Source organism: Saimiri boliviensis, chromosome 13 (genome assembly GCF_048565385.1).
Source record: "Saimiri boliviensis isolate mSaiBol1 chromosome 13, mSaiBol1.pri, whole genome shotgun sequence".
NCBI lineage: Eukaryota > Metazoa > Chordata > Mammalia > Primates > Cebidae > Saimiri > Saimiri boliviensis.
Genome location: NC_133461.1, coordinates 106,556,346 through 106,580,899, shown reverse-complemented (window position 1 = coordinate 106,580,899; position 24,554 = coordinate 106,556,346). Strand labels below are relative to the sequence as shown.

The following is a 24,554-nucleotide window of genomic DNA, read 5'->3' as shown; positions in this document are numbered from 1 at the left end:
CAGGGTGTCGCCACGCAAGGCCTGTAGGGCTCCGAGCCCCTCTTCCCCAGCCCGTGCGCTCAGGCCCCCGCCCGCTCCCGACTGTGTCCCCGGGCGGTAGGTGACAGGAAGGGGTGCGAAGCCGGGGAGCGGGGAGCGCGGGCGGTGGGAGGGCGCGGGCGGGGCTGCGCGGCGGTCACGTGGCGCGGGGCCGGGCGGGTACTTAGGGCCGGGGCGGGCCCAGGCTACGGCGGCTGCGGGGCTCCGGCAGCAGGACGGGCTCCGGTTCCGTGGCGCGGAGGCTACAGGCCTAGGCTGTCGGCTGCGCTCGGTGAGTGCGGGCGGCGCGGGGCGCCGGGCCACCGCGGTAGAAGTGACCTTGGCTGGAATGGGGCCACCTGGGCGCTGAAACGCGTCCTTCTGCGCCCGCAGCGGGGTCGGAGCGCAGCCTCGCGGCTTCCCTGGGGGCGGGCGGGGAAGGGGGATTCTCCAGACTGTCCTTTCCTGGCGGGCGGGGGTGGAAGCTGGCGAGCTCCGAAGCGTCGGCGAGAAAAGCGGAAAACAGCCCCGCCGCCCACCCCCTCCCCCGGCTGTGCGCGGGACCCGGCTCTGGAGCGGGGACGCAGCCAGGAGTCCGGAGGGAGGCGCCTGGAAGGAAGAGCTCGGCCCGGCCGGGCGACTGCTGCGTCGATTGCGCTCTCAGCGCCTGGGCCTGGGCGTCCTCCCGACAAACTCCCAAGATAATTACATCTGCCGGCATCTGTGTTCGTTTTTTTCCCTGCTCATTCCAAAGGATTTGCCTGCGCAACTTTGGGATGAGAGAAGATTCCTCGGAGCTCAGAAGACAGGTCCTGTCGAAGAACCAGCATCTGGGACTGGGTGGGCTGGGGAGGAACCCGCACGTAGTTAAATCCATAAACAGGAAGATCAACTAAGCAGGGGCGAGTGGGCGAGTGGATGCTGGGTGGGGAGAAGGTGGGGGCGCTCGCTGCACACGGACTCCAGGAAAGGGAGGCCTGGCAGAGTCCCTGGGGCGCCACCTCTCCCTTGGTTTCTGTCCCTGGAGGCCAGGGGGCGTTGGGCTTTGGGGAGCAGCAGTGGGTGCCTGGGTGTGGGGCGCTGCAGGCAGGCTGGGGTGGGCGACCCAAGTGAAAGTGAACTACACTTAGCTTCTTGATGGGCCTCGCTCACCGCCTTCACCAGGCACTGAGGAAGCCAGCAGGCTGGCGGGGAAAAGGACCCTAGGTAAGGTCCCCTCTCCTCTTGACCGAGGAGAGACCCCCAAACCCACTGGAGAAGGGACGCTGTGGGGTTCAAAGGGAGACCTGGCACCTTTCTACAGCCTGGAAAAACTGATCCCCACTGCCTCCCGCCAGAGGTGAGGGTAGCTGAGATGCACCCCATCTGGCTAATTGTGACATTTTTAGTAGAGATGGGGTTTCACCATGTTGACAAGGCAGGTCTCGAACTCCTCACCTCTGGTGTTCCGCCTGCCTCATCCTCCCAAAGTGCTGGGATTACAGCCATGAGCCACTGCCTCTGGCCAAGAACTGTTTGTTGGCTCTGGTGATGGTGACCTAAAACCTGCAAGCTCCTGGAGAAAGGGTCTGGGCTGCCCACCATGTGTAGCTTTCCCAAAGACAGAGTCGAATGTCTGTTGGAGAACAATGGCATCCCCTCCTTTTTGGTCATTTGTCCCCAAGCTGGGGGTACCCCCTGGTGGAAAGGCACAGGTCCCTTGGCCTGGGTGGCAACGCAGGCCACATAACCCTGGCACAGCTCTCGCTCCAGCAGCTGTCCTGGATGCTGGCTCAGGACAGCCCTGTTTCTAGCTGGGCAGGCCGTGAGGGGTGGTGGCCCTTTGGCTCCAGGTTGAAACTGCCCATGTGAGGCTGATTTAGCAATTTGGTGAGGCTCTTTCTGCAGGCAGGTTCTTTTCCCTCCACAGCTGCTGGAACTAGGAGTTGGAAGAGAAGTTGCACCCATTTTAGGGGTAAAAGATTCTGTTGCTCTTGTTTGGACTGGGAAGTGAAGGGGGGTCATGTTTCAGGAGTGCCTTGAGATGTCTATAGGTGATTTTCGTTTTCTTTTTTTATGACAGAGTCTTGCTCTGTTGCCCAGGATGCAGTGCATTGACATGATCTCTGCTCACTGCGACTTCGACCTCCCAGGTTCAAGCAATTCTCCTGCCTCAGTCTTCCAAGTAGCTGAGATTACAGGCACCTGCCACCACACCTGGCTTTTTTTTTTTTTTTTTTTTAAAGATAGTATTTTTAGCAAAGACAGGATATCACCTTGTTGGCCAGCCTGATTTTTGAACACCTGGCCTCAGGTGGTCCGCCTCGGCCTTCCAAAGTGCTAGGATTGCAGGTGTGAGCCACTGCGCCCAGTGGTGATTTTCCAAATCTGGTAATGAGTTGTGGTTGTGTAGAATAATATCCCTTCCTTTCGACATATGTACTGAATACAGGTATGCTGCCTCTTTTCTTTTTTGAGGCAGAGTCTAACTCTGTCGCTCAGGCTGGAGTAACACAATCTCGAGTCACTGAAACCTCTGCCTCCTGGGTTCAAGCAATTCTCCTGCCTCAGCCTCTGGAATAGCTAAGATTACAGGCATGTGCCCCCACGCCCGCCTAATTTTTGTATTTTTAGTAGAGATGGGGGTTTCACCATGTTTGCCAGGCTGGTATTGAACTCCTGACCTCAGGTGATCCGCTGGCCTCAGCCTCCCAAAGTGCTGGGATTACAGGCATGAGGCACTGTGCCCGGCCTGCTGCTGCTTTTCCGTGGTCTGGCATAATGAAGTTACTGGAAATCTGTGCGGTTGAGTGATATGAGCTGGGCACTTGCACAGCGCTCATGTAAAGGGGAATGGGGGTGACAGGCAGCCGAGTCTGAGGGAGGCGTGTACAGGTGTGCTATGCCTCTGGCAGGTTGGGGTGGCAGGCAGCAGTCTCTGCGCCTGGTCTCGTGTTGCCTGAGAATTGTGTGTGGGAGGCAAACCTTGCGCCCTGGCTTGGCTATTTAGATTTACCCTAGCTCTTGTGGTCTAGGAGGCTGAGGGATCCAATTCCACTCTGTGTTTAGACTTTGAACTAATCTCGTTTTCAGCTTCAGGCCTTATCCTCCCCCTCTATAGACCACTCTTGTGCCTGTTGCCCAGTCTTTACGAGGGCCTTTGTATCCCCTGTCTGTTGCTCCTCTTTCGGATTCTCCTGTACTTTTTTTTTTGTACATTGATTCATTCATTTATTGTTTGGGTGATAGGGTCTTGCCTTGCGTCCCAGACTGGTGTGCAGTGGTGCAACCACGGCTCACCACAGCCTCAGCCTCCCAGAGTAGCAAGTAGCTGGGACCACAGGTGACACCCAGGATTTTTTTTTTTCTTTCTTTCTTTGTTTAGACAGGGTCTCAGGGTCTCACTGTTGCCAGGGCTGCTCTGAAACTCCTGGTTTCAAGGGATCCCCTTGCTCCCCCCACTCAGGCCTCCCAAGCCTTGGAACAAGGCATGAGTCACCTCCAGGCCCTTCTGTACTTTCAAAACGCTGCATCAGTCTGTAAACAATGTTACTAAAGTTTATATGGCTTCAGTTACACGACAGGTAGCCTTTTTCACTCAGGGTTGTGCCATTCATTTCTGTTGATATATCCAGTTCTAGTCCATTTGTCTTAAGTGCCTAGTGTGTTTATCCACTGAGGGACAGTATTACTTCTTCTTCCCTGTTATCCTGTGCTACAGCAAATGTCCTTGTGTCTCCTAGATGCTTAGAAGACTGTCTGCAGGGCGAATGCAGCAGGAGAGCCTATTTCTGGGCCATGCGGTGTGCACAACTTGCGTTTTGCTGGGCACTGGCAGAGGGTTCTCCAGTGTGGCTGCATCGGTGGACACTCTGGCAGTGTGCACAGTTCCATTGCTCATGTTTACCAACATAGATGCTACCAGACTCTGATTTTTGCCCATTTTGATGGAAGTGGTACCCCTGTTTTAATTTGCATGACCAGAAATTCAAATTTAATTCTCTGCCATAGAAAAGCATTAATCTTCTTATGCCTCGTGTTCCATTATTGGAACAATAAGCATGTGGGAGTTATTTACATCCTACTGCTCAGGGTCATCGCTGAGGTCTGATTTTTCACTCATCGAAAAATTTGCGGAATCACAAGTTCCTGCATAAGTGGGTTAATGAATCACATTTTTCCCTGTTTGTATTGTTGGCCAGTGATGGCGTATGTGCGTTTTGTTTGTTTGAGATGGAGTCTCTCTCTGTCGCCAGGCTGGAGTGCAGTGGTGCGATCTCGGCTCACTGCAACCTCTGCCTCCCAGGTTCAAGTGATTCTCCTGCCTCAGTGGGATTACAGGCACGTGCCACCATCCCCAGCTACTTTTTGTAGTTTACTTAGTAGAGACAGGGTGTCACCATGTTGGTCAGCCTGGTCTTGAACACCTGACTTTGTGATCCATCCACTTTGGCCTCCTAAAGTGCTGGGATTACAGGCATGAGCAACTGTACCCAACCCAGTTATTTGTTTATTTAGAGACAGCATCTTGCTCTTGCCCATGCTGGAGTGCAGTGGCATGATCTCGGCTCACGACAATTTCTGCTTCCTGGGTTCAAGCGATTATCCTGTCTCGGCTTCCTGAGTATCTGGGACTACAGGCGTCTGCCACCAAGCCCACCTAAATTTTGTATTTTTAGTAGAGTCAGGGCTTCATTGTGTTGGCCAGGGTGGTCTGGAACTCCTGACCTCATGATATGCCTGTCTGAGCCTCCCAAAGTGCTGAGATTGCAGGCATGAGCCACCGTGCCCAGCCCCTATTTATTTTTATTTTAAATTTTAATTTTCTAAATAGAGATGGGGTTTTGCTTTCTTGCCCAGGCTGGTCTTAATCTCCTGGGTTCAATTGATCTTCCCACCTTGGCCTCCCAAAGTGTCAGAATTACAGATGTGAGCCAGTGTGCCTAGCCCAGAACTGATGTTTTGTAAATGGTGCATTCTGAGAAGGTTGTGTGGATGGCAGTCTTGACCGTGTTATCTGTCTTGACCAGGTCAGTGACTTCTTTGGTCTGGTCATCAGGATAATCTAGCATTACCAGCAAGCATGCATGAGGAGGATGGGAGCAGTACAGAGTCCTGTGGAAGACAAGTAGATAATCGGCCCTCACAGACCTGGAGGGCTGGGCTGTTCGACGGCCCTGTGACTTGCTGACCTGAACTCCGGCCAAATGTGCACACACACAGTCACGCAGCTTCCTGTCTTGCACAAGTCTCGGGAGGGCGGAGCCAGCCACAGGCTTTTCCCATTCAAGGGTTGAAAGCCTGTATCAAACCGTATCAGAGTGCTGGGGGCCACCTGCCACCCCGTCCGAACCCACCTAGCCCTGCTGGTGTTTGGGATGTGCTTTGTTTTGGCAGTCAAGATGGCAGAACAAATCAACAGTTATTGATTGATTGACTGAGTTTCACTCTTGTTGCCCAGGCAGGAGTGCAATGGTGTGGTCTCGGCTCACTGCAACCTCCGCATCTCCGAAGTAGCTGGGATTATGGGCATGTGCCAGCACACCTGGCTAATTTTGTATTTTTAGTAGAGATGGGTTTCGCCATGTTGGCCAGGCTAGTCTCGAATTCTGGACTTCAGGTGATTGCCCGCCTCAGTCTTCCAAAGTTCTGGGATTACAGGCGTGAGCCACTGTGCCAGGCCAACAAATGAGCTTTTAAGTCCTGGTCACTGATAGTACAATCACAAATATTTTTCATCCAAATTGGGATACTTTTGAAAATAGAAATGATTCTGGCACAGCAAGTGTTAGCTGTCCTATGCATAAGATGGCTTTTCACCCTCCCTGTGATGGCGGAAGTTTCTCCCAGGTGGCAGTGCTCTGAGCCTGGTACTGAGGAGGCACTTTGAAAAGGGCGTCTCCTTCCATCTTCCGTCAGCCTTGTGAGATGAGTATCTGTTCGCAGGGCCCCAAGGGAGGCAGACAGGACCTAGCTGGATCCGAGGCCTTTGTTTGGCTCGCCTTCATGTCAGCCAGGCCTCAGCCGCTGTGATGTCATCTTGTCTGTGATTGAATTAGGGAACCGCCGTGTTCTGCAAGCTGGAGACACAGAGCACTGATTTCACTGCAGTCCCGAAAGATCTCTAAAAGCTTTCGTAAAGCAGGCGCGAGGTCCTTTGGTATCAAATGCAGACGTGGCGAATGCATTGGCTCTGTCAGCATCTGAGTAGGTCAGTAACAGAGTTGGGGAGCAAAAGCTTTCAGAACTTTATAGAACATTGACCAACCAAGTTGTCTTGTTTCCATCTGACAAAAAAAATGAGCCACTGAGGGCCGTCGTAGTGCCCGCTGTTTGGCATGTGCGGTTGTCCGAAGGATGTGGGTTACCGTGGCTGACCTTGTGCATTATTTCACTTGTGGGTGTTTTGAAGTCTGTGGAGAGCTGCTTGCGCGGGCGGGCCCTGCAGCACCTGGTTTGCCTGGATGATTGGCACGTGGGCAGCCTGGTTCAGGTGAGGGAGGTGGAGTGGGGTTTCTGTGCTTCTCTTGGTTGCCTGGAAACCTCCGTGGCTGGTGAGTTCCGCTGCTGCCTCTGTCTGCCTGCGTGCTGGGTGTGTTTTCTGGGTCACACAGTCGTTGCTTGGGGGTATGTCTGTAGGGCACCCAGTTCCATGGGACAGATGGGTGGCTGGTGCCTGTTCATCAGGACACTGATGAGAGTGAGGCCTGAGAGCTGTTTGTTTTGTGTTTTTATTTTTAATTCAATCATAAGCCAAGAATCTGCCAAACACGTTTCCATTAGGGGCAAAGACATAACACATCAGATGCTACTGCAAGGCTGTGATTCATACTCAAAGAGGAAAGGTCTCTGGGTCACTCCAGAGCAGATTAAGAGGCCAGCACACGCCCACACGGTGCAGGCTGGCTCCGGCGTTGAGGTACGTCTGGCGTGGCGGATTGAAGTCGGGGAAGATGAAACTCGCCAGAGTCTTGTTTTGTGGGTGCCCTGGAGTGGTCGAAACTTTAGGAGCAACTGCCGTTAATGATCAGTGTGTGCCAAGACTAGTTTTCATAGAAGAGAAAGAAAGTTCTCTGGGAGGGTCTAACTGAGCCTTCACCATCTGCCCACCTTCCCACTGCTCCCTGCTCATAGCTGCCCTGCCGGTCTGTAAGGCACAGTCTTCATTTGTGGCTTCTGGCAAAATGTAGGCACTCAGCTTTCGATTTTGTTTTGTTTTGTTTTGTTTTGAGATGGGAGCTTCGCTTTTGTTGCTCAAGCTGGAGTACCGTGGCACGGTGTCGGCTCATTGCAACTTCTGCCCCCCGGGTTCAAGCGATTGTCCTGCCTCAGCCTCCTGAGTAGCTGGGATTACAGGCATGCACCACCACACCCTGATAATTTTTTGTATTTTTAGTAGAAATGGGGTTTTATCATGTTGGCCAGACTGGTCTAGAACTAACCCTGATCTCAGGTGATCCACTTGCCTCCGCCTCTGAAAGTGCTGGGATTACAGACATGAGCCACCATGCCTGGCCCACTTTCGATTCTTTTTGTTTTTTGTTTTTTTGAGACAGTCTCACTTTGTCACCCAGGCTGGAGTGCAGTGGTGAGATGCTCGCTGCCACCTCTGCCTCCCAGGTTTGAGCAATTCTCCTGCCTCAGCCTCCCTAGTAGCTGGGACTGCAGGCACATGCTACCACACTCTGCTAATTTTTGTATTTTTAGTAGAGATGGGGTTTCACCATGTTAGCCAGGAGGGTCTTGATCTCCTGACCTCGTGATCTGCCTGCCTTGGCCTCCCAGAGTGCTGTGATTAGAGGCGTGAGCCACCGCGCCCGGCCAGCTTTCCATTCTTCAGAGCTGACTATTAGAGGAGCCAGCAGTATATATAATCACAGCAGTGACAGACGTGGAAGAGCAAAATACTGCATAAGATTTGCTAAGAATTCCTTCACTTTTTTTCTTGATCAGCCAGGAGCTAGCAACTGGCTTATTTGGAAATTTTAGGTGTACGTGTTCTGTCTCCTTAAATCCTTTACAGATTTAGCGCCAGTCTACCTCAGGGCTCTGAACGTGTAAGAAAGCTTGCTTGCTTGCTTGCTTGCTTGCTTTTTTTGAGACGGAATCTTGCTCTGTTGCCCAGGCTAGAGTGCAGTGGTGTGATCTCAGCTCACTGCAACCTCTATCTCCCAGATTGAAGCAATTCTTCTGTCTCAGCCTCCAGAGTAGCTGGGACCACAGGCATGTGCAACCATGCCCAGCTAAGTTTTTGTATTTTTAGTAGAGACAGGGTTTTGCCGTGTTCGCCAGGATGGTCTCGATCTCCTGACTTTGTGATCCTCCCCCGTCGGCTTCCCAAAATGCTGGGATTACAGGCATGAGCCACTGTGCCTGGCTAATTTTTGTATTTTTAGTAGAGATAGTTTTCACCATGTTGGCCAGGCTGGTCTTGAACTCCTGACCTCAGGTGATCTACCTACCTCGACCTCCTGAAGTGCTGGGATGACTGCATCAGCCACTGCAGCCCCCCAGAAAACTTGCTTTATGGAGCTTGGTGGCAGCCGAAATTGATTTTTTAAGGATGTCAGGGAATTAACACCTCCTGTGATTGAGCCACTTTCTCTCCTTTGACGTTGGTTCCACCTCTTTCCAGGGTGTCAAGGTCCCTATTTGTCCTGGAAACGCCTTCAAGGTAGTCTGAGGTGCCGTTTGCCGGGAAGGAAGGTGCTCTGGCTGATAGGGTCAGCTGGCCGTGCGCTCTTTTTGGCATGTGACAACATTCCGCAGAGCTGGAGTGGAGCGTGCTTTCACATAGGCACTGCAGCTTTGGAGAGGGAGGATATGAGGAGCATCCTTTTCTTTCTCTTTTTTTTTTTTTTTTTTTTTTTTTTGAGACGGAGTTTCACTCTCCTTACCCAGGCTGGAGTGCAATGGCCCGATCTCGGCTCACCGCAACCTCCGCCTCCTGGGTTCAGGCAGTTCTCCTGCTTCAGCCTCCTGAGTAGCTGGGATTACAGGCACGCACCACCATGCCCAGCTAATTTTTTGTATTTTTAGTAGAGACAGGGTTTCACCATGTTGACCAGGATGGTCTCGATCTCTCGACCTCATGATCCACCCGCCTCGGCCTCCCAAAGTGCTGGGATTACAGGCTTGAGCCACCGCGCCCGGCCTCTTTCTCTTTTTTTTAATGCAAAGATTAGCTTCGAAAGAGAGCAGAGGGGTGCAGTGGAACCCTGTGCCCCAGCTGACCATGGTCTAGAAATGACATCTGCTTGCAGCTGTTCTCCCAGCAGCCCGCGTCCTGGAAAGGGGTCTCGTGGCACACAGGAGTTCACATCCTCCCCTCATGAAATAAGGACTTGGTGTTCATCATCTCCTGTTAGTAAAGCAGCAGCCCAGAAAGCACAGAACTGAGAAATAGAAGTGTGTGCCTGCACAGAGGGAAGTGAAAGCGGGGAGCTGCCTCATGCAGACCCCGGAGCCTGTCAGCAGCCCTGCTGGTCGTGTTCGCCACCTGCCTTTGTCCAGGGTGATGGAGGGGGCGCGTTGTTGTGGAGAGGAGCACCTGTTGGGTGTGGGAGTGAAGCTTACGCTGCTCACAGGACCTCAGTGTGTGTCTTCACGCTTTGTGGATTCTCAGCAGTCTTCGGACCCTCAGAGTAGAAGCCTTTTTGGATGTTAAATGCTGGGCTTAATTGAAGTGAAAAGCTTGTTCTACCTGGCATGGTGGCTCACACCTAAAATCCCAGCACTTTGGGAGGCTGCGGTGGTCTGATCACTTGAGTCCAGGAGTTTGAGACCAGCCGGGGCAACATAGCAAAACCCCATGTCTACGAAAAAATACAAAACTTGGCCGGGCCAGGTGGTGCATGCCTGTAGTCCCAGCTTAGAAGGCTGAAGGGGGCAGATCTGTTGAACCTGGGGTGCAGAGGCTGAAGTGAGCTGTGATCGTGCCACTGCACTCCAGCCTGGGCAACAGGGGCAGATTCTGTCTCAAAAAAAAAAAAAAAAAAAAAGTAAAACCAGTTGAGAGTCATTGGGATATGGGAGCTGCCTATGTTTGCAGCCACTACAGAAACCAAAGAAATCTTGGTTTAAAAAATTCAAGTTGCCATGGAAACACTACTATCTTCAACTTCACTTATTATTTAAAGTAACATCTCTGCAGTGCAAAGACCCCAGGGACACCTGAGGACATTCCTGTCTGCCCATGAGACACACTCACCTCATGGTGTGGAGGCTGTGTGGGTCACCAACAGGCACGACCATGTGACACACTGCCTTCCCACGAGTCACAGGAAAGGAAAAGTCACTGGGGCCAGGTGCAGTGGCTCATGCCTGTAATCCCAGCACTTTGGGAGGCTGAGGCAGTCATATCCCTTGAGGCCAGGAGTTCAAGACCAGCCTCACCAACATAGTGAAGCCCCGACTATACTAAAAAAAAGTAAGAATTATTAGCTGGACGCGGTGGCACAGGCCTGTAATCCCAGCTACTCAGGAGGCTGAGGCACGAGAAGTTGGAAGTTGCAGTGAGCCATGATTGCGCCACTGCATTCCAGCATGGACCGCAGAATGAGACTTCCGTCTCAAGAGAGTGACTAGAGAGGAAGCCTCACTGATGGCAAAGAAGACACTGGAAATGCTCTGAGGAATCATTAGAACAAATGTCCTTTGATCAGTTTGCTGGCTCAGGGTGTTCAGTAACACCACTATTTTTCCTAGGATAAATGAAACTGAAGTAATAGGAACAGAATCTTTTTTTTTTTAAGTAAGGGCACGTTGTGCAGAAAGTCTTCCCGCGGTGGTGACCCACTGCTGTGTGCCTTCCTCGGCATTCGCGTGTTGGGGTAGGCATGTGCCTGCAGGTGTAGGCTGATCAGAGGGTCGGATGCTTCCAGTCCCCAGTCACCCGCAGCTGCTTTTTCCCTCTAAACACTGGGACTTGGGGCATTTTCACTTTGTTAGTACAATAGGATTGACTTCAGCCAGTTGCTTTTTTACTTTATCTTATTTATTTTTATTTTTGAGTTTTGCTCTTGTTGCCCAGGCTGGAGTGCAGTGGTGAGATCTCAGCTCACTGCAACCTCCACCTTCTGGGTTCAAGCAATTCTCCTGCCTCAGCCTCCTGAGTAGCTGGGATTACAGGGGCACATCACCATGCCCAGCTAATTCTTTCTGTGTTTTTAGTAGAGACGGGGTTTCACCATGTTGACCAGGATGGTCTCGATCTCTTGACCTCGTGATCCACCCGCCTCGGCCTCCCAAAGTGCTGGGATTACAGGCTTGAGCCACCATGCCCGGCCGAGCCATTCTTATATCAAGAAATTCAAGCCCAAAGTATGTATCAGTGTTGTTTTGTCAGGTCTTTTTTGTTTTGTTTTGTTTTGTTTTGTTTTCTTGGAGATGGAGTCTTGCTCTGTCACACAGGCTGGAGTGCAGTGGCGTGAACTCAGCTCACTGCAACCTCCGCTTCCCGGGTTCAAGTAGTTCACTTGTCTCAGCCTCCCAAGTAGCTGGGATTATAGGCGCATGCCCAGCTAATTTTTGTAATTTAGTAGAAACAGTTTCACCATGTTGGCCAGGCTGGTCTCCAAAGCCTGGCCTCGTGGTCCACCTGCCTCGGCCTCCCAAAGTGCTGGGATTACAGGCGTGAGCCATGGTGTCCAGCCTCAGTTCTTGTTTGAAAGAGACTTTTTAGTTTAATGCAAGCATTTCCCCTTTAAGGCTGTGTTTTCTGTCAGTTCTAGGCTTTCCTCTGGCATGACTTTTTAAAGAAAAACTTTATTTAAAAAAAACCAACTATTTTTATGGGTCTATTTTGTCCCAGCAGGCCTTAAACTCCTGGCCTCAAGTGAACCACCTGCCTTGGCCTCCCAAAGTACTGGGATTATAGGCGTGAGCGATTGCGCCTGGCCCATTTTTAGAGGGGCATTGATTTTTTTCATAAAGCTTTTATGTTTAGGATCAGTGTTGTATGTGGTGCTTTTTGTGTGTGAGGAGTCCAGTGTGAAGATTCAGCCTTCGGGTGGCCACTTGGACAATCTCTGTCCCTTTTCCTCTCTGGCCTCTCCTAAGGGCGCTGATGGCCCCGTGGAGGACGTGCTGCTGAGTGGTCTGTTGGTTGCTCTGTTGATGGGCATCACCCAGTGTTTTACGATACACTTGCTGCCCCAGAGGGCCGGGCTCCTGTCAGAGACTTTTTCCACTGGCTGCATGCAGTGGCTCACGCTTGTAATCCCAGCACTTTCGGAGGCCGAGGCCAGTGGATCACCTGAGGTCACGAGTTCAAGACCCGCCTGCCTAACACGTACTAAAAATACAAAAATTAGCCAGGCGTGGTGGCACACACCTGTAATCCCAGCCACTCGGGAGACTAAGACAGGAGAATCGTTTGAACCTGGGAGGTCTAGGCTGCAGTGAGCCAAGATTGTGCCACTGTACTGCAGCCTGGGTGACAGAACAAGACCCTGTCTCCCAAAAAAAAGAGCTTTTTTCCAGAGCCACCCTGCTGTCCTCACATATTTATTCTTGTAGATGAACTGTTGCTTAAGCTACAGTGACGTTTGAATTGTTCTTCAGATTGAATCCACTGTGTGCCAGGCAGTTTGTTGAGCAGTCCTGTGACCCTCATGACGACCTGTCACGGTGGAAGGTAGAACACCTCCCCCACCCATGGGAGCCCACCCAGCTCCATGCGCTGCAGCTCTCCCCAGCCCTGGATGCAGGCACCCAGGGGTCTTACATTGCCTCTGTGGAGCTGCTTGCTTAAGAGGGTGACTCAGGCTGGGCGCAGTGGCTCAAGCCTGTAATCCCAGCACTTTGGGAGGCCGAGGCGGGTGGATCATGATCAAGAGATCGAGACCATCCTGGTCAACATGGTGAAACCCCGTCTCTACTAAAAATACAAAAAATTAGCTGGGCATGGTGGCACGTGCCTGTAATCCCAGCTACTCAGGAGGCTGAGGCAGGAGAATTGCCTGAACCCAGGAGGCGGAGGTTGCGGTGAGCCGAGATCGCGCCATTGCACTCCAGCCTGGGTAACGAGAGCGAAACTCCGTCTCAAAAAAAAAAAAGAATACAACCTTTGCTTGGCGTGGTGGCTCACGCCTGTAATCCAAGCACTTTGGAGGCCAAGGCGGGAGGATCACCTGAGGTCGGGAGTTCAAGACCAGCCTGACCAACATGGTGAAACCCTATCTTTAAGAAAATAATGATAATTAAAAAAAAAAGAGGGTGACTCAGAGTTCAAGCCGGAAGGCACTGGCATGTGACTCATGAGCCAGTCCAAGATCAAAGGGCTAAGGCAGGCGTCCCCAAACTGCGGCCCCCTGAGGCCATTTATCCGGCCCCCTGCCACACTTCAGGAAGGGGCACCTCTTTCATTGGTGGTCAGTGAGAGAGGCACAGTATGTGGCGGTCCTCCAACAGTCTGAGGGACAGTGAACTGGCCCCCTGTGTAAAAAGTTTGGGGACACCTGGGCTAAGGTATAAAGGTGAGAGTTTCCCTTCCCAGAAGCTTCCTCAGCTGGAAGCAGAGCCCTTGGCTGACTGGAAAAACCAGAGAGGTCAGGCGGGAGTGGGCGGTGGCCGGCCCAGCCCCGCCTCTCAGCCTCCACCTCCACCAGCCCATGCCAAGCTTGTCTGTCTTGTCTGTCTGTCTCCTGGATTTCTTAGATTTCCCCTATCGCGTGGGTCCTCCACTTAGGACGTAACCACACAGGCAGGCCCTTCACTGTTTCCGGTCTCTCACTTGGGAAGTCTCAGGCTGTTCTACCCACCCACACAAAGGCAGTGTTGAAATAGCAGAGAGGGCCCTGGACCCGTTTAGCCCAGCACAGCCCCAGGGCTTTCTCTCCTGGCTCCGTCCACAGGGCCCCAGGGACCCACACGAGGTCACACGTGCTAGTGCCGGAGTGGGGAGGTGGGGAGCTCTCCGGTACCGCAGCTCCTTCGGGCTCTCCGCCTGGGCCGCTACGGGCATTGCCCGAAATGGTGCCCATGTGTGTGGGCATGACAGCCGCGTAACAGAGGTTTCCTGATGCCCTTTGTTCCTTCCAGGTGGATCCAGGATCCGGCTTCTGACATGTGGCGGCTCTGGGCCTCCTTCTGCTGCCTGCTGGTGCTGGCCGATTCCTGGCGCGGGCCCTCCTTCCATCCCCTGTCGGAGGAGCTGGTCAACTATGTCAACAAACAGAACACCACGTGGCAGGTGGGCTGTGGGGCCGGGTTCTACCAGTGTCCCCTCCGAAGTTGTCCAGGGACGAGGAGTGGGCTCCCGCTGTGGCCACGGAACATTGTGTGCAGGACCGTGGAGGAATGGCCCTGAGCCGAGTCATGGCGGCTGTGGGCCACGCCTGCCTCCTCTGTCCCATACCCTACGTGTGTGCGTGTGTGTGTACGTAGAGGTATGTGGGGGAGCAAGCGAGCTTGGGAAGTGTTCAAAACCAGCTAGCCCTGGGACGCCCATCGTGGCAGAGTGGCAGTTCATCGGTCCTGCCCCTGATTCCCTTTGTATCTGCCCAGCCCCGACACTGGGACTGAGAAGCAAGAATGAGGAGCGAGCGTGATGAGGGCTGGAGGGGGTTTCTGATTGTCAGCAAATGGTAGCAGCTCAGGGGAGGCACCTACTCTGCCCATGTGTCACTCTGGGCTGTTCCCTTCTGCCCCCTAGCCCGCATACCCTCAAGGTGGGTAGGGCCCCTGGCTTGGGCCTGGGGTAGGCGCAGTGTGCCCATCTACCCCCATCCCAGGAAATCCCTCAGTCGGTGGGTGACTCTCTTCCAGGCCGGGCACAACTTCTACAACGTGGACCTGAGCTACTTGAAGAGGCTGTGTGGTACCTTCCTGGGTGGGCCCAAGCCACCACAGAGGTGAGTGCCCGCTCCTCTGCACCATTGTAATGGGAGTGGCGGGCGCTGGTTTGGGGCAGTGGGAGAGTGCAGGCCTCCCTGGCATCTGTGGGGCTCATGCCACCCAGAGCTGCCAATGCTGCTTGAGGTACAGCACCTGTCTCTTCATTATTGTATTATTTACTTTCTCTTTTTATTTTTTCCATCTCAAGTTATTAGGAGAGAAGATTCTGTGGTTTCTTTTGTTCTTGAGAGAGTCTTGCTCTGTCCCCCTGGCTGGAGTGCACTGGCCACATCTCAGCTCGCTGCAGCCTCTGCCTCCTGGGTTCAAGCAGTTCTCATTTCTCAGCCTCGAAAGTAGCTGGGGCCACAGGTGTGCAACACCATGCCCGGCTAATATTTGTACTTTTAGTAGAGACGGGATTTTGCCATATTGACCAGGCTGGTCTTGAACTCCTGGCCTCAATAAGTGATCTGCTCCCCTCAGCCTCCCAAAGTGCTGGAATCACAGGCGTGAGCTACTGCCCCAGCCTCCTGTGCTTCTCCACGGGGTCTCAGCCCCACGTGTGACAGACTAGGGCTGGCTCTCCACTCTCTGGGCAGACTCAATCTTCAGTAATTTAAGGAAAATCTAAGAAAAGCCAGGTGAGGCCAGGTGTGGTGACTCACGCCTGTAATCCCAGCAGTTTGAGAGGCCAAGGTCGGTGGAGCACCCGAGGTCAGGAGTTTAAAGATCAGTCTGGCCAACATGGCAAAACCCCGTCTCTACTAAAAATACAAAAATTTGCTGACCATGGTGGCGGGTAGCCTGTAAATCCCAGCTACTCGGGAGGCTGAGGCAGGAGAATCACAAGAACCCTGGAGACAGGTTGGAGTGAGCCAGGATCGTGCCGTTTTCCTCGTGAGGATGTGGGGTGCTGCCACCTACACAGTGGGGATGATATGAAAAGTGATGACAGGGTCCTGGGCAGATGTTGAGGGAGGGGATTGGGCAAGAAACGCTATCTGGACCCTTTTAATGAGTGGATAAACTCATTTAAAAAATCCATAGGCGGGTGTGGTGGCTCACACCTGTAATCACAGCACTTTGGGAGGCCAAGATGGGCAGATCACAAGATCAGGAGATCATCCTGGCCGATATGGTGAAACTAAAAATAGGAAACGTTAGATAAGTATGGTGGTGTGCACCTGTAATTCCAGCTCCTCGGGAGGCTGAGGCAGGAGAATTGCTTGAAAACCTGGGAGGCAGAGATTGCAATGAGCTGAGACTGTACCACTGTATTCCAGCCTGGCAACAGAGCGAGACCCCGTCTCAAAAAAAAAAAAAAAAAAAAAAAAAATCTATTACGTAAGGCTAGAAAGCAGCATACAAAATTGCAAGTCAGGCCAAGCACAGTGGCTCATGCCTGTAATCTCCAGCACTTTGGAAGGCCAAGAAGGGCAGGTCATTTGAGGTCAGGAGTTTGAGACCAGCCTGGCCAATACGGTGAAACCCTGCCTCTGCTACAGCTACAGAAAGTAGCCGGGCATGGTGGTGCGTGCCTGTAATCCCAGCTACTCAGGAGGCTGTGGTACGAGACTTGCTTGAACTCAGGAGGCGGAGGTTGCAATGAGCAGAGATCGCGCCATTGCACTCCAGCCTGGACGACAGAGTGAAACTGTCCCCAAAACAATCAATCTCAAGTTGCATTGAACGACAGACTTTCCTCGTTTTATGAAATCCCCAGGGCCACCGCCTGCAGCTTTCTCTGCATGTCTGGTGTTCACTTCCTTTCTAGGGGATTGCTCTTAAACCACCCAGTGGCCTTTACAGGGATTGGGGAGGCAGTTGTCAGATGAGAGCTTGTAATGAAGGCCTTCCTTTATCCAGAGTTAAGTTTGCCGAGGACCTGAATCTGCCTGAGAGCTTCGATGCGCGGGAACAGTGGCCACAGTGTCCCACCATCAAGGAGATCAGAGACCAGGGCTCCTGCGGCTCCTGCTGGGTAAGCTTCTGCCAGCCGGGGAGGGCTGGAGAGGGAGCAACACTGGGGAGGCATGGGGGTTCAGGGTGGGGCCCACTCTGACAAGGCAAGTTACAGAAACTTCCCGAGTCCGTTTCCATCAGTGTAAAAATCACCATTCCTCTGCACGTGAATTCTGGCAAGGGTCAGGTGGAGCCTCCTGCAGGTTGCTAGTCCCCGTGTGCGGAAGCAGCTCCCTTCCCTGACACCTGCCCCATCTGCACATACCAGGTGCCCTCGCTGCTACTCTGCTTGCTTCCAGAAAGTGTCCCATCAGTGGCAGTGAGCTCTAAATTTTGTCTTTTAATTGTGGTAAAATACATGTAAGAGGAAATGTAATAATCTTAGCAATTTTTTTTTTTTTTTTTTTTGAGGCGATAGAGTCTTGCTCTGTCACCCAGGCCAGAGTGCAGTGGCAGGATCTCGGCTCACTGTAACCTCTGCCTCCTGAATTCAACTGATTCTCCTGCCTCAGCCTCCCCAGTAGCTAACACTACAGCCATGTACCACCACACCCAGCTAATTTTTGTAGTTTTGGTAGAGACGGGGTTTTGCCATGTTAGACAGGCTGGTCTCAAACTCCTGACGTCAGGTACTCTGCGCTTCTCGGCCTCCCAAAATGTTGGGATAACAAGTGTGAGCCACTGTGCCTGGCATCTGTTTTCAAGTGTACAGTTTTGTGGCATTAAGGACATTCACAGCGTTGGTTAGCCATGACCACCATCTGTCCCCAGAACTCTTTCCCAGCTTGCAAGATGGAAACTCTGTCCCTATTAACACTCATCCCCCTGGCCCTGGTGACCCCTACTCTACTTTCTATGACTTTGATTCCTAGGGACCTCACACAAGTGGATCACACAGCATTTTCTGGGTGAGCTGTGTTTTTTGTTGAGAAATACCACCAGGCACAGTGGCTCACGCCTGTAATCCCAGCACTTTGGGAGGCTGAGGAGGGGCGGATCACCTGAGGTTAGTAGTTTGAGACCAGCCTGGCCAACATGGTGAAACCCAGATCTCTATGAAAAATAGAAAAATTAGCTGGTCGTAGTGGCAGGTGCCTATAATCCCAGCAACTGCAGAGGCCAGAGGCAGGAGAATAGCCTGAACCCAGGAGACACATGTTGCAGGTGAGTAGAGATCATGCCACCGCCCTCCAACCTGGGTAACCAGTGAAACTCCATCTCAGAAAACAAAAACACACACACACAAACTAAGACTACGCGTTTTACGAATTTCAGAAATGAACCAAGTTCCCAGGCGGAGGCTCACATTGGTGGTGCTCTTATAAAAGCTGAGTTGGCCTGGCACAGTGGCTCATCATGCCTCTAATCCCAGCACTGTGGGAGGCTGAGGTGGGCGAATCACTTGAGCCCAGGAGTTCAAGAGCAGTTTGGCCAATGTAACAAGACCTCACTTCTACCAAAAAAAAAAAAAAAAAACTGAGTTTGAGCTCCAGGAGCCTCCCCTGTGTCAAGGTCAGCTGCCCAGAAGGTCCGAGGTGCCCGTGGGCCTTGGAGGGGGCCCGGCCTGGACATGGCGGCCTCACCGGGTGGGGCTTGTCTTCCAGGCCTTTGGGGCAGTGGAAGCCATCTCCGACCGCATCTGCATCCACACCAACGCACACGTCAGCGTGGAGGTGTCGGCCGAGGACCTGCTCACCTGCTGCGGGAGCATGTGTGGGGACGGGTGAGTCGGCTGCACTTCCAGAGCGGGTTTAGTGCTGAGGCCTGGGGCGTCTGCCTTCCCAGGGGATGGTGACTTTTTGCCTGGGACTCCTGCGAGTCAGAAGTGTTTTGGGGAGACTCTGGGAGCCTGGCAGGGGCTGGGCCTGGCTGCTGCTTACTGGGCGGTCCCTGAGCCAAGGCTGGCCTGCAGAGCTGTCTGAGGGATGACATCCTGGCAAAACAGACGGTCTCAGAAAATGTGGTGACACTTCTGACCACTGGCCTGGTTTGTGTCATGCTCGGTCCTTCTTCCTGCCTAGGGAAACGTGGGGCATTTCCTATGTGGAATTAGGAGGATGGCGCCTCGGGTGCTGGCACCGAGCTTTCTGCCTGCTGCCCGGCTGTGGTTCTGCAGTAGTGGTGTTCGCCCACAGCTGCAGATCAGAAATGTCTGAAGGCTTCAAAAAACGTGCCTGGGCCTCTGCCCAGCCCAGTGAATTGAGAGTCATGGGCAGCAGTGGGTTTCTGTGAGAGCCTCAGGGAAGCTTAGTGTTTGCGGAGTTGAGAATCGCTGCATGCCCCGGAAGGGCACCTGGAGCCGGGTCTGATGTGACACGAGAGCCCGTGTCTTCCCCAGGACTGTCATGGGCAGTGGTGGGATTGTGGTGATTCCCTGCAAGCCTTGTGTATCTAGTGAGGGTCCCCTGGAGGATTTGGGGTCCGGGAAGGCTGCTGCACTGCTGGCTGGAGGTGGGGGCGGGTGCAGGAGTGACCGTGGGCACGGGGTTTCTACGTCGTGTTCCAGCTCTTGCTTCTCACAGAGCTTTCATGAGAGGCTCTTTTCAGCTGTAATGGTGGCTATCCTGCTGAAGCTTGGAACTTCTGGACCAGAAAAGGCCTGGTTTCTGGTGGCCTCTATGACTCCCACGTAGGTGAGTGTGTGCCCTCGGCCCCTTTCTGGCCAGCTGGATTGTTCACGCAGTGAATCATTGTAGCTTTATTTGCTTTCGTAAAGTGGATGTTGAGACAGGGCCGGGTGAAAGGTGCACGCAGGCCTCTGTGGCAAGATGTGCCTGGTGTCTGTGCTGCAGGCAGCTGGCTGGCCTTGGCCCAGGGCTGCGTGGCCCATTGGGGCTTCGTGATGGGGGCTGTTGGCTGACTCTGCTTTCTCTGGGTCCCCTTAGGGTGCAGACCCTACTCCATCCCTCCTTGTGAGCACCACGTCAATGGCTCCCGGCCCCCGTGCACAGGGGAGGGCGACACCCCCAAGTGTAGCAAGAGCTGCGAGCCTGGCTACACCCCGACCTACAAGCAGGACAAGCACTACGGTAAGGGGCGGGCACAGCAGCATGGCATGGAAGCTGCTGCAGGACAGAGGGCAGGGCCCAAGAGCCCCAGGATGGCCTGGGGAGGGAGGGAGCAGCACACTCTCCACCTTCTGCCTGGTCCGCTGTGACCTCAGCCTCAGCCCTCCCCACCTGGAAGGGACCAAAGCTGTCATTTGTCCTGGAGTGATGGGTACCTTGCCCTCTTCTGGGGTCTCGTGCTCCCTGCTCCCTTCTCTCCCTCCCGAGCTTCCAGCCTTAGCCCCTTCCTACCTTCCTCTGGGGAGCCTGCATTGAGCCCCCTGGCTGGGCAGGTCCCTTTGATGCACAGTCTTCCCCTGGAGGCCCCCAGAAATCAGTGAGTGGCTGACTGGCGCAGCAGGAGGCACTGTAACCGCCCTCTCCAACCCCTGGCTCTGTCCGTTGTCCAGGATACAATTCCTACAGCGTCTCCAACAGCGAGCGCGACATCATGGCCGAGATCTACAAAAACGGCCCTGTGGAGGGAGCCTTCTCTGTGTATTCGGACTTCCTGCTGTACAAGTCAGGTGCGTGCCGATACCTGACTGCAGCGGGGGGTGGGGATCAGGGGAGGTGGGTGCAGGTAGGCCAGTAGGACTGGATTGGTGCGGGCTGGGGAGAGGGCAGTGTGGGGCCTCTGGCCTGGGCTCACTCCTTACAATTGCCTCTGTTTACCTTCCGGGCCACTTGCCTTTCATCTGTGACATGCACAGAGAAATCCAGAGGCGTCTCGGCTAGTTCTTTCCCATCCATCCCTTAGAAGCCAGCTCACATGTCTTCTCTGTGGAGGCGTCCCCTTGCTGGTGGCTGGCCACACCTGCCCTTGCCGGCATGGCAGTCCATTCTTTCCCAGCATGTTCTCCTTCTAGCGGCAGGGCTTCCTTCTCTGCTCTGGGTGACACATTTTATTCATCTCCATCTTTGCAAAGGTGTAGATCGTGTCTCACCCTAGTGCATAAACACCCAGGGAGGACCTTGCGCTGGGCAGGGCCATAGGGACTCCAACCAAGGAATGTGGACAGTGTCCACCCCCAGGTACTATCTTAGGAATCTCTCGTTCCAGTAGGCCAGGCATGATGGCTCATGCCTGTAATCCCAAGACTTTGGGAAGCTGAGATGGGTGGATCATGAGGTCCTGAGATCAAGAGCATCCTGGCCAACATGGTGAAATCCCATCTCAACTAAAATACAAAAAATGAGCTAGGCGTGGTGGTGTGCACCTGTAGTCCCAGCTAGTCACTACTCAGGAGGCTGAGGCTGGGGAATCGCTTGAACCCAGGATGGAGGTCACAGTGAGCCGAGATCAGGCTGCACCCCAGCCTCAGCAACAGAGCAAGACTCCGTCTCAAAAAAACAAAATCTCTTGCTGCAGAAGTAGTCTTTTCTGAGTCTCATTAATATTTTGCTAGATTGGAAACTCCAAAGCTCTCAGCTCTTAAAAAACAGGATTTGACAAAGGAAAATGATTCTGGCAAGAAAAAAATGACTGTAAAGATGGTGGTTCTTAGCACAGTCCTTGCCCATATTGTTAAAAAATGTATTTCTACCTTGACAGTGATGTTCCCGCTAGGGGAGAGCCTCGTTGGGCAGCACTGAGCACCTTAGCAGGCATCTTTCCCGTCACCTAACATTGGCTGCCACCCACCCTCCCTTCTCTCCTCCGTCACCTCTCCAGGGTGTACCCAGAACAGCTATTTTAAAACTTGTTACCCAGGCTGGGGTGCAGTGGCATGATCTCAGCTCATTACAACCTCTGCCTCAGTCTCTTGAGTAGGTGGGACTACAGGTGTGCACCACCACGCCGGGCTAATTTTTGTATTTTTAGTAGAGACAGCGTTTCAACATGTTGGTCAGGCTGGTCTAGAACTCCTGCTGTCGCGATCCACCCACCTCAGCATCCCAAAGTGCTGGGATTACAGGCGTGACCCTCTGCACCTGGCCTTTAAAACTCTTTAACCCACGTAACCCTTTTGACAAGCCCTTACTTTCTCCTGCCCGGAGGATAGCCAGCTCAGTGTGAGGGGTGCTGTGGGGCAAGGGGCGGTGGCCAGGTGTCACTTCTGACCGGGTCTTCCCACCTCAGGAGTATACCAGCATGTCACCGGCGAGATGATGGGTGGCCACGCCATCCGCATCCTGGGCTGGGGCGTGGAGAACGGCACGCCCTACTGGCTGGTTGGCAATTCCTGGAACACTGACTGGGGTGATAACGGTGAGTGGTGGGGAACCGGGAGCCACACACAGGCGCCATCTTGGCTTTCTCTGTTCTACCTGCTGCACAGCCTCAAACTGTGGACCTACGGCCAGGCTGTGAGCTCCTGGTAAATGCTAGCGGCCAGGATGGGAAGGGTGATGGGCAGGGAGGTGTGCCCCACAGCTGCCTCCGGAAGCTTCACATAAGGGCTGCGCTACTGTGCAAACAGCAGGAGCTGTTGGGGATTAGGGACTTACTCCCAGATTTTTTAGGGATGAGTCTGAATATACTGACCCTTGTCACATTTTAAAAGCACCTCACTTGTTATCCCCAGGATTCTTTAAAATCCTCAGAGGACAGGATCACTGTGGAATCGAATCAGAAGTGGTGGCTGGAATTCCACGCACCGATCAGTACTGGGGAACGATCTAATCTGCTGTGGTCCTGTCCTGGGGGAGTTTTCCCTGCACACAGTCAGGGATGGGGGCAGACATGTCTCTTAATCTTTGAGTCCCTGTAAGATACAGGGCCTGAAGGACTGGACTGTGCAAACCTCTTACCAACCATCAGAGCTGTCTTCCAGGGAAACTCATCCACGTCCCAGCTACTTCCGAGCCTGTTCAGTGGACTGATGGCTGCAGTGTATACAGGCCACCTGCTGCCAGCTCCTTTCCCCATGACTCGTGCTGTAGGGAGTGCCTGCTGCTCCATATCTGATCCATCCATCTCTGGGAGCGAGAGAGGCAGGCCTAGGAATGGAAAGCAGAGTTCCTAGCAGGATTCAGGTTTCCCCATTAGCAGTTCCTCCAAGCAAGTAGCTTTCTACATTTGCTACAAGATCAGAGGACAGATGGTATTGGGAGCCCTTTGGAGAACGCCACATTCTCCTAGGGCCCCTGCCTCTGTCGGGCTTTGCAGCGTCAGAAACACTGATCTTGTCCTCAGCATGATTCTCTTTTAGTAGAAGTTCTATTTTTTGTGCACTCTGCTAATCACGTGGATGAAGGAGTTGAACAGTCGGGAGACCTGTGCTAGTTTACAGGTTGCCTCCTCATGGCATGGCTCAAAACGAAACCTGGTGGCTGTGACTTGTTTCCGACCCTGATCTCTTACTACCACCATCAAACTAGTGTAGTAGAAAGCAGCTTCTACTCTTTTTCAAAAATTTCTGCTTCACCCTATCAAGTTAAGGAATGCCTGTGCCAATAAAAGGTTTGTCCTTCAACTCCAAATCGGCTCTGATGGAATCTCAGAGGTCATTGGTCACTGCCTGTACACTTGTAGCTGCTATCCTCAGCCCTGCAGACAGTCACGCCCTCAGGACTCTTGGGACCTCATCTTAACTTCCTGCTGCCCTGCCATGTTTTCCACCACAGCATCCCCACATCTGTCTCTGTAACTCCTTGATGAGCTTGCCCTTGCTTAAGAACTAACGAGAGAGGTGTGCTTTTTTTTTTTTTTTTTTTTTGAGACAGAATCTCACTTTGTCATCGAGGCTGGAGTGCGGTGGTGCTATTTCAGCTCACTGCAGCCTGCACCTCCTACGTTCTAGCTCTTATCCTGCTTCAGCCTCCCGAGTAGCTGGGATTACAAGCACCCACCACCATGCCGAGCTACTTTTTATATTTTTAAGTATATACAAGGTTTGACCATGTTGGCCAGGCCAGTTTCAAACTCCTGACCTCAAGCTGGTCCACCCACCTCGGCTTCCCAAAGTGCTGGGATTACAGGGTGAACCACTCTGCCTGGCCTCTATTTTTTATTAGCCACAAATCCAGCAGTGACCTGAGAATTCTCATGAAACAGGCCTGGTATCTTGGTGATCTCGCATAACCAAGATGCCATCCCATGGAGGGCCACATCCCCTCGGATGCCCTCCAGTTTTCATATGGGCTAGAGTCAGCCTGTACACAGTATTTTGAATCTGTATGCTACTGGTTTGCATTGCTGCTCTGCATAGGCCTGGTTTCGAATCGTGTTACACGAGTTCTTGCAAGAGTAGAGGAGTCTAGAAGAACCAGCAGTCATTCTACTGTCCTGTCAAGATACACCTGAGTATTACCCTTCCCAACTGAGGCTGGGTGGGGCTAGCTCTCTCCAAAGCACTGAAGTTTGGCTTCTGATGTGACTCAGAAGTTAGGAATCAGAAGCTACATCAAATAAGCTCTGAAACTCTGAGAAACACTGCAGGAAACGGTTGCGATGCCCATCATGGCACTTGAGAGATGCTTAACAAGGGTTACCAAAGCCACAGACGCATAACCACTTACTCTTCCAGTTTCACCTAGAGTATATTCATAACCTCAATAAAGTTCTACCTGCTCCCAAACTGGGTTGAATCATTCCACTCACACTGTCTCTCTCACCTCCATCGAATACGCACCTGCGACTCCATCCCTGCCTCGAAGCAGGGAAGGCACAGAATGAACTGTGGGGCATCTCAACATCAGCGTAGGGCTATCAGAAAAACCTGCCTTGCACTGGGACAGAGCTCAGTGCTTCAGTACACCTCGGAT

The 24,554-nt window shown here is 53.0% G+C and overlaps 1 protein-coding gene across 2 annotated transcripts; it reads left to right on the top strand.

Moving 5' to 3' along the window:
* Positions 1–223: 223 nt before the first annotated feature.
* CTSB (cathepsin B) lies at positions 224–24,367 on the top strand. 2 transcript variants are annotated; one of them, XM_010332073.3, is made up of 10 exons: positions 224–310; positions 14,041–14,191; positions 14,767–14,852; positions 16,702–16,816; positions 18,402–18,520; positions 19,345–19,430; positions 19,683–19,826; positions 20,255–20,371; positions 21,928–22,056; positions 22,373–24,367. In XM_010332073.3, the coding sequence occupies exons 2-10, from the start codon at positions 14,066–14,068 to the stop codon at positions 22,468–22,470; spliced, it is 1,020 nt and encodes a 339-aa protein (XP_010330375.1). In that variant the 5' UTR covers positions 224–310; positions 14,041–14,065; the 3' UTR covers positions 22,471–24,367. The 2 variants fall into 2 exon arrangements, with proteins under 2 accessions (XP_010330375.1, XP_010330376.1); XM_010332074.3 differs by lacking the exon at positions 224–310 and adding an exon at positions 809–827.
* Positions 24,368–24,554: the final 187 nt, after the last annotated feature.

What these genes read in the sequence shown, in the direction of transcription:
- CTSB (XM_010332073.3), top strand. Translation starts at nt 14,066, where the DNA reads ATGTGGCGGCTCTGGGCCTCCTTCTGCTGCCTGCTGGTGCTGGCCGAT. An exon ending in GGGCCCAAGCCACCACAGAG is followed by an intron (nt 14,853 to 16,701) that starts GTGAGTGCCCGC and finishes TCCTTTATCCAG; the next exon opens with AGTTAAGTTTGCCGAGGACC. An exon ending in CACTGACTGGGGTGATAACG is followed by an intron (nt 22,057 to 22,372) that starts GTGAGTGGTGGG and finishes TGTTATCCCCAG; the next exon opens with GATTCTTTAAAATCCTCAGA.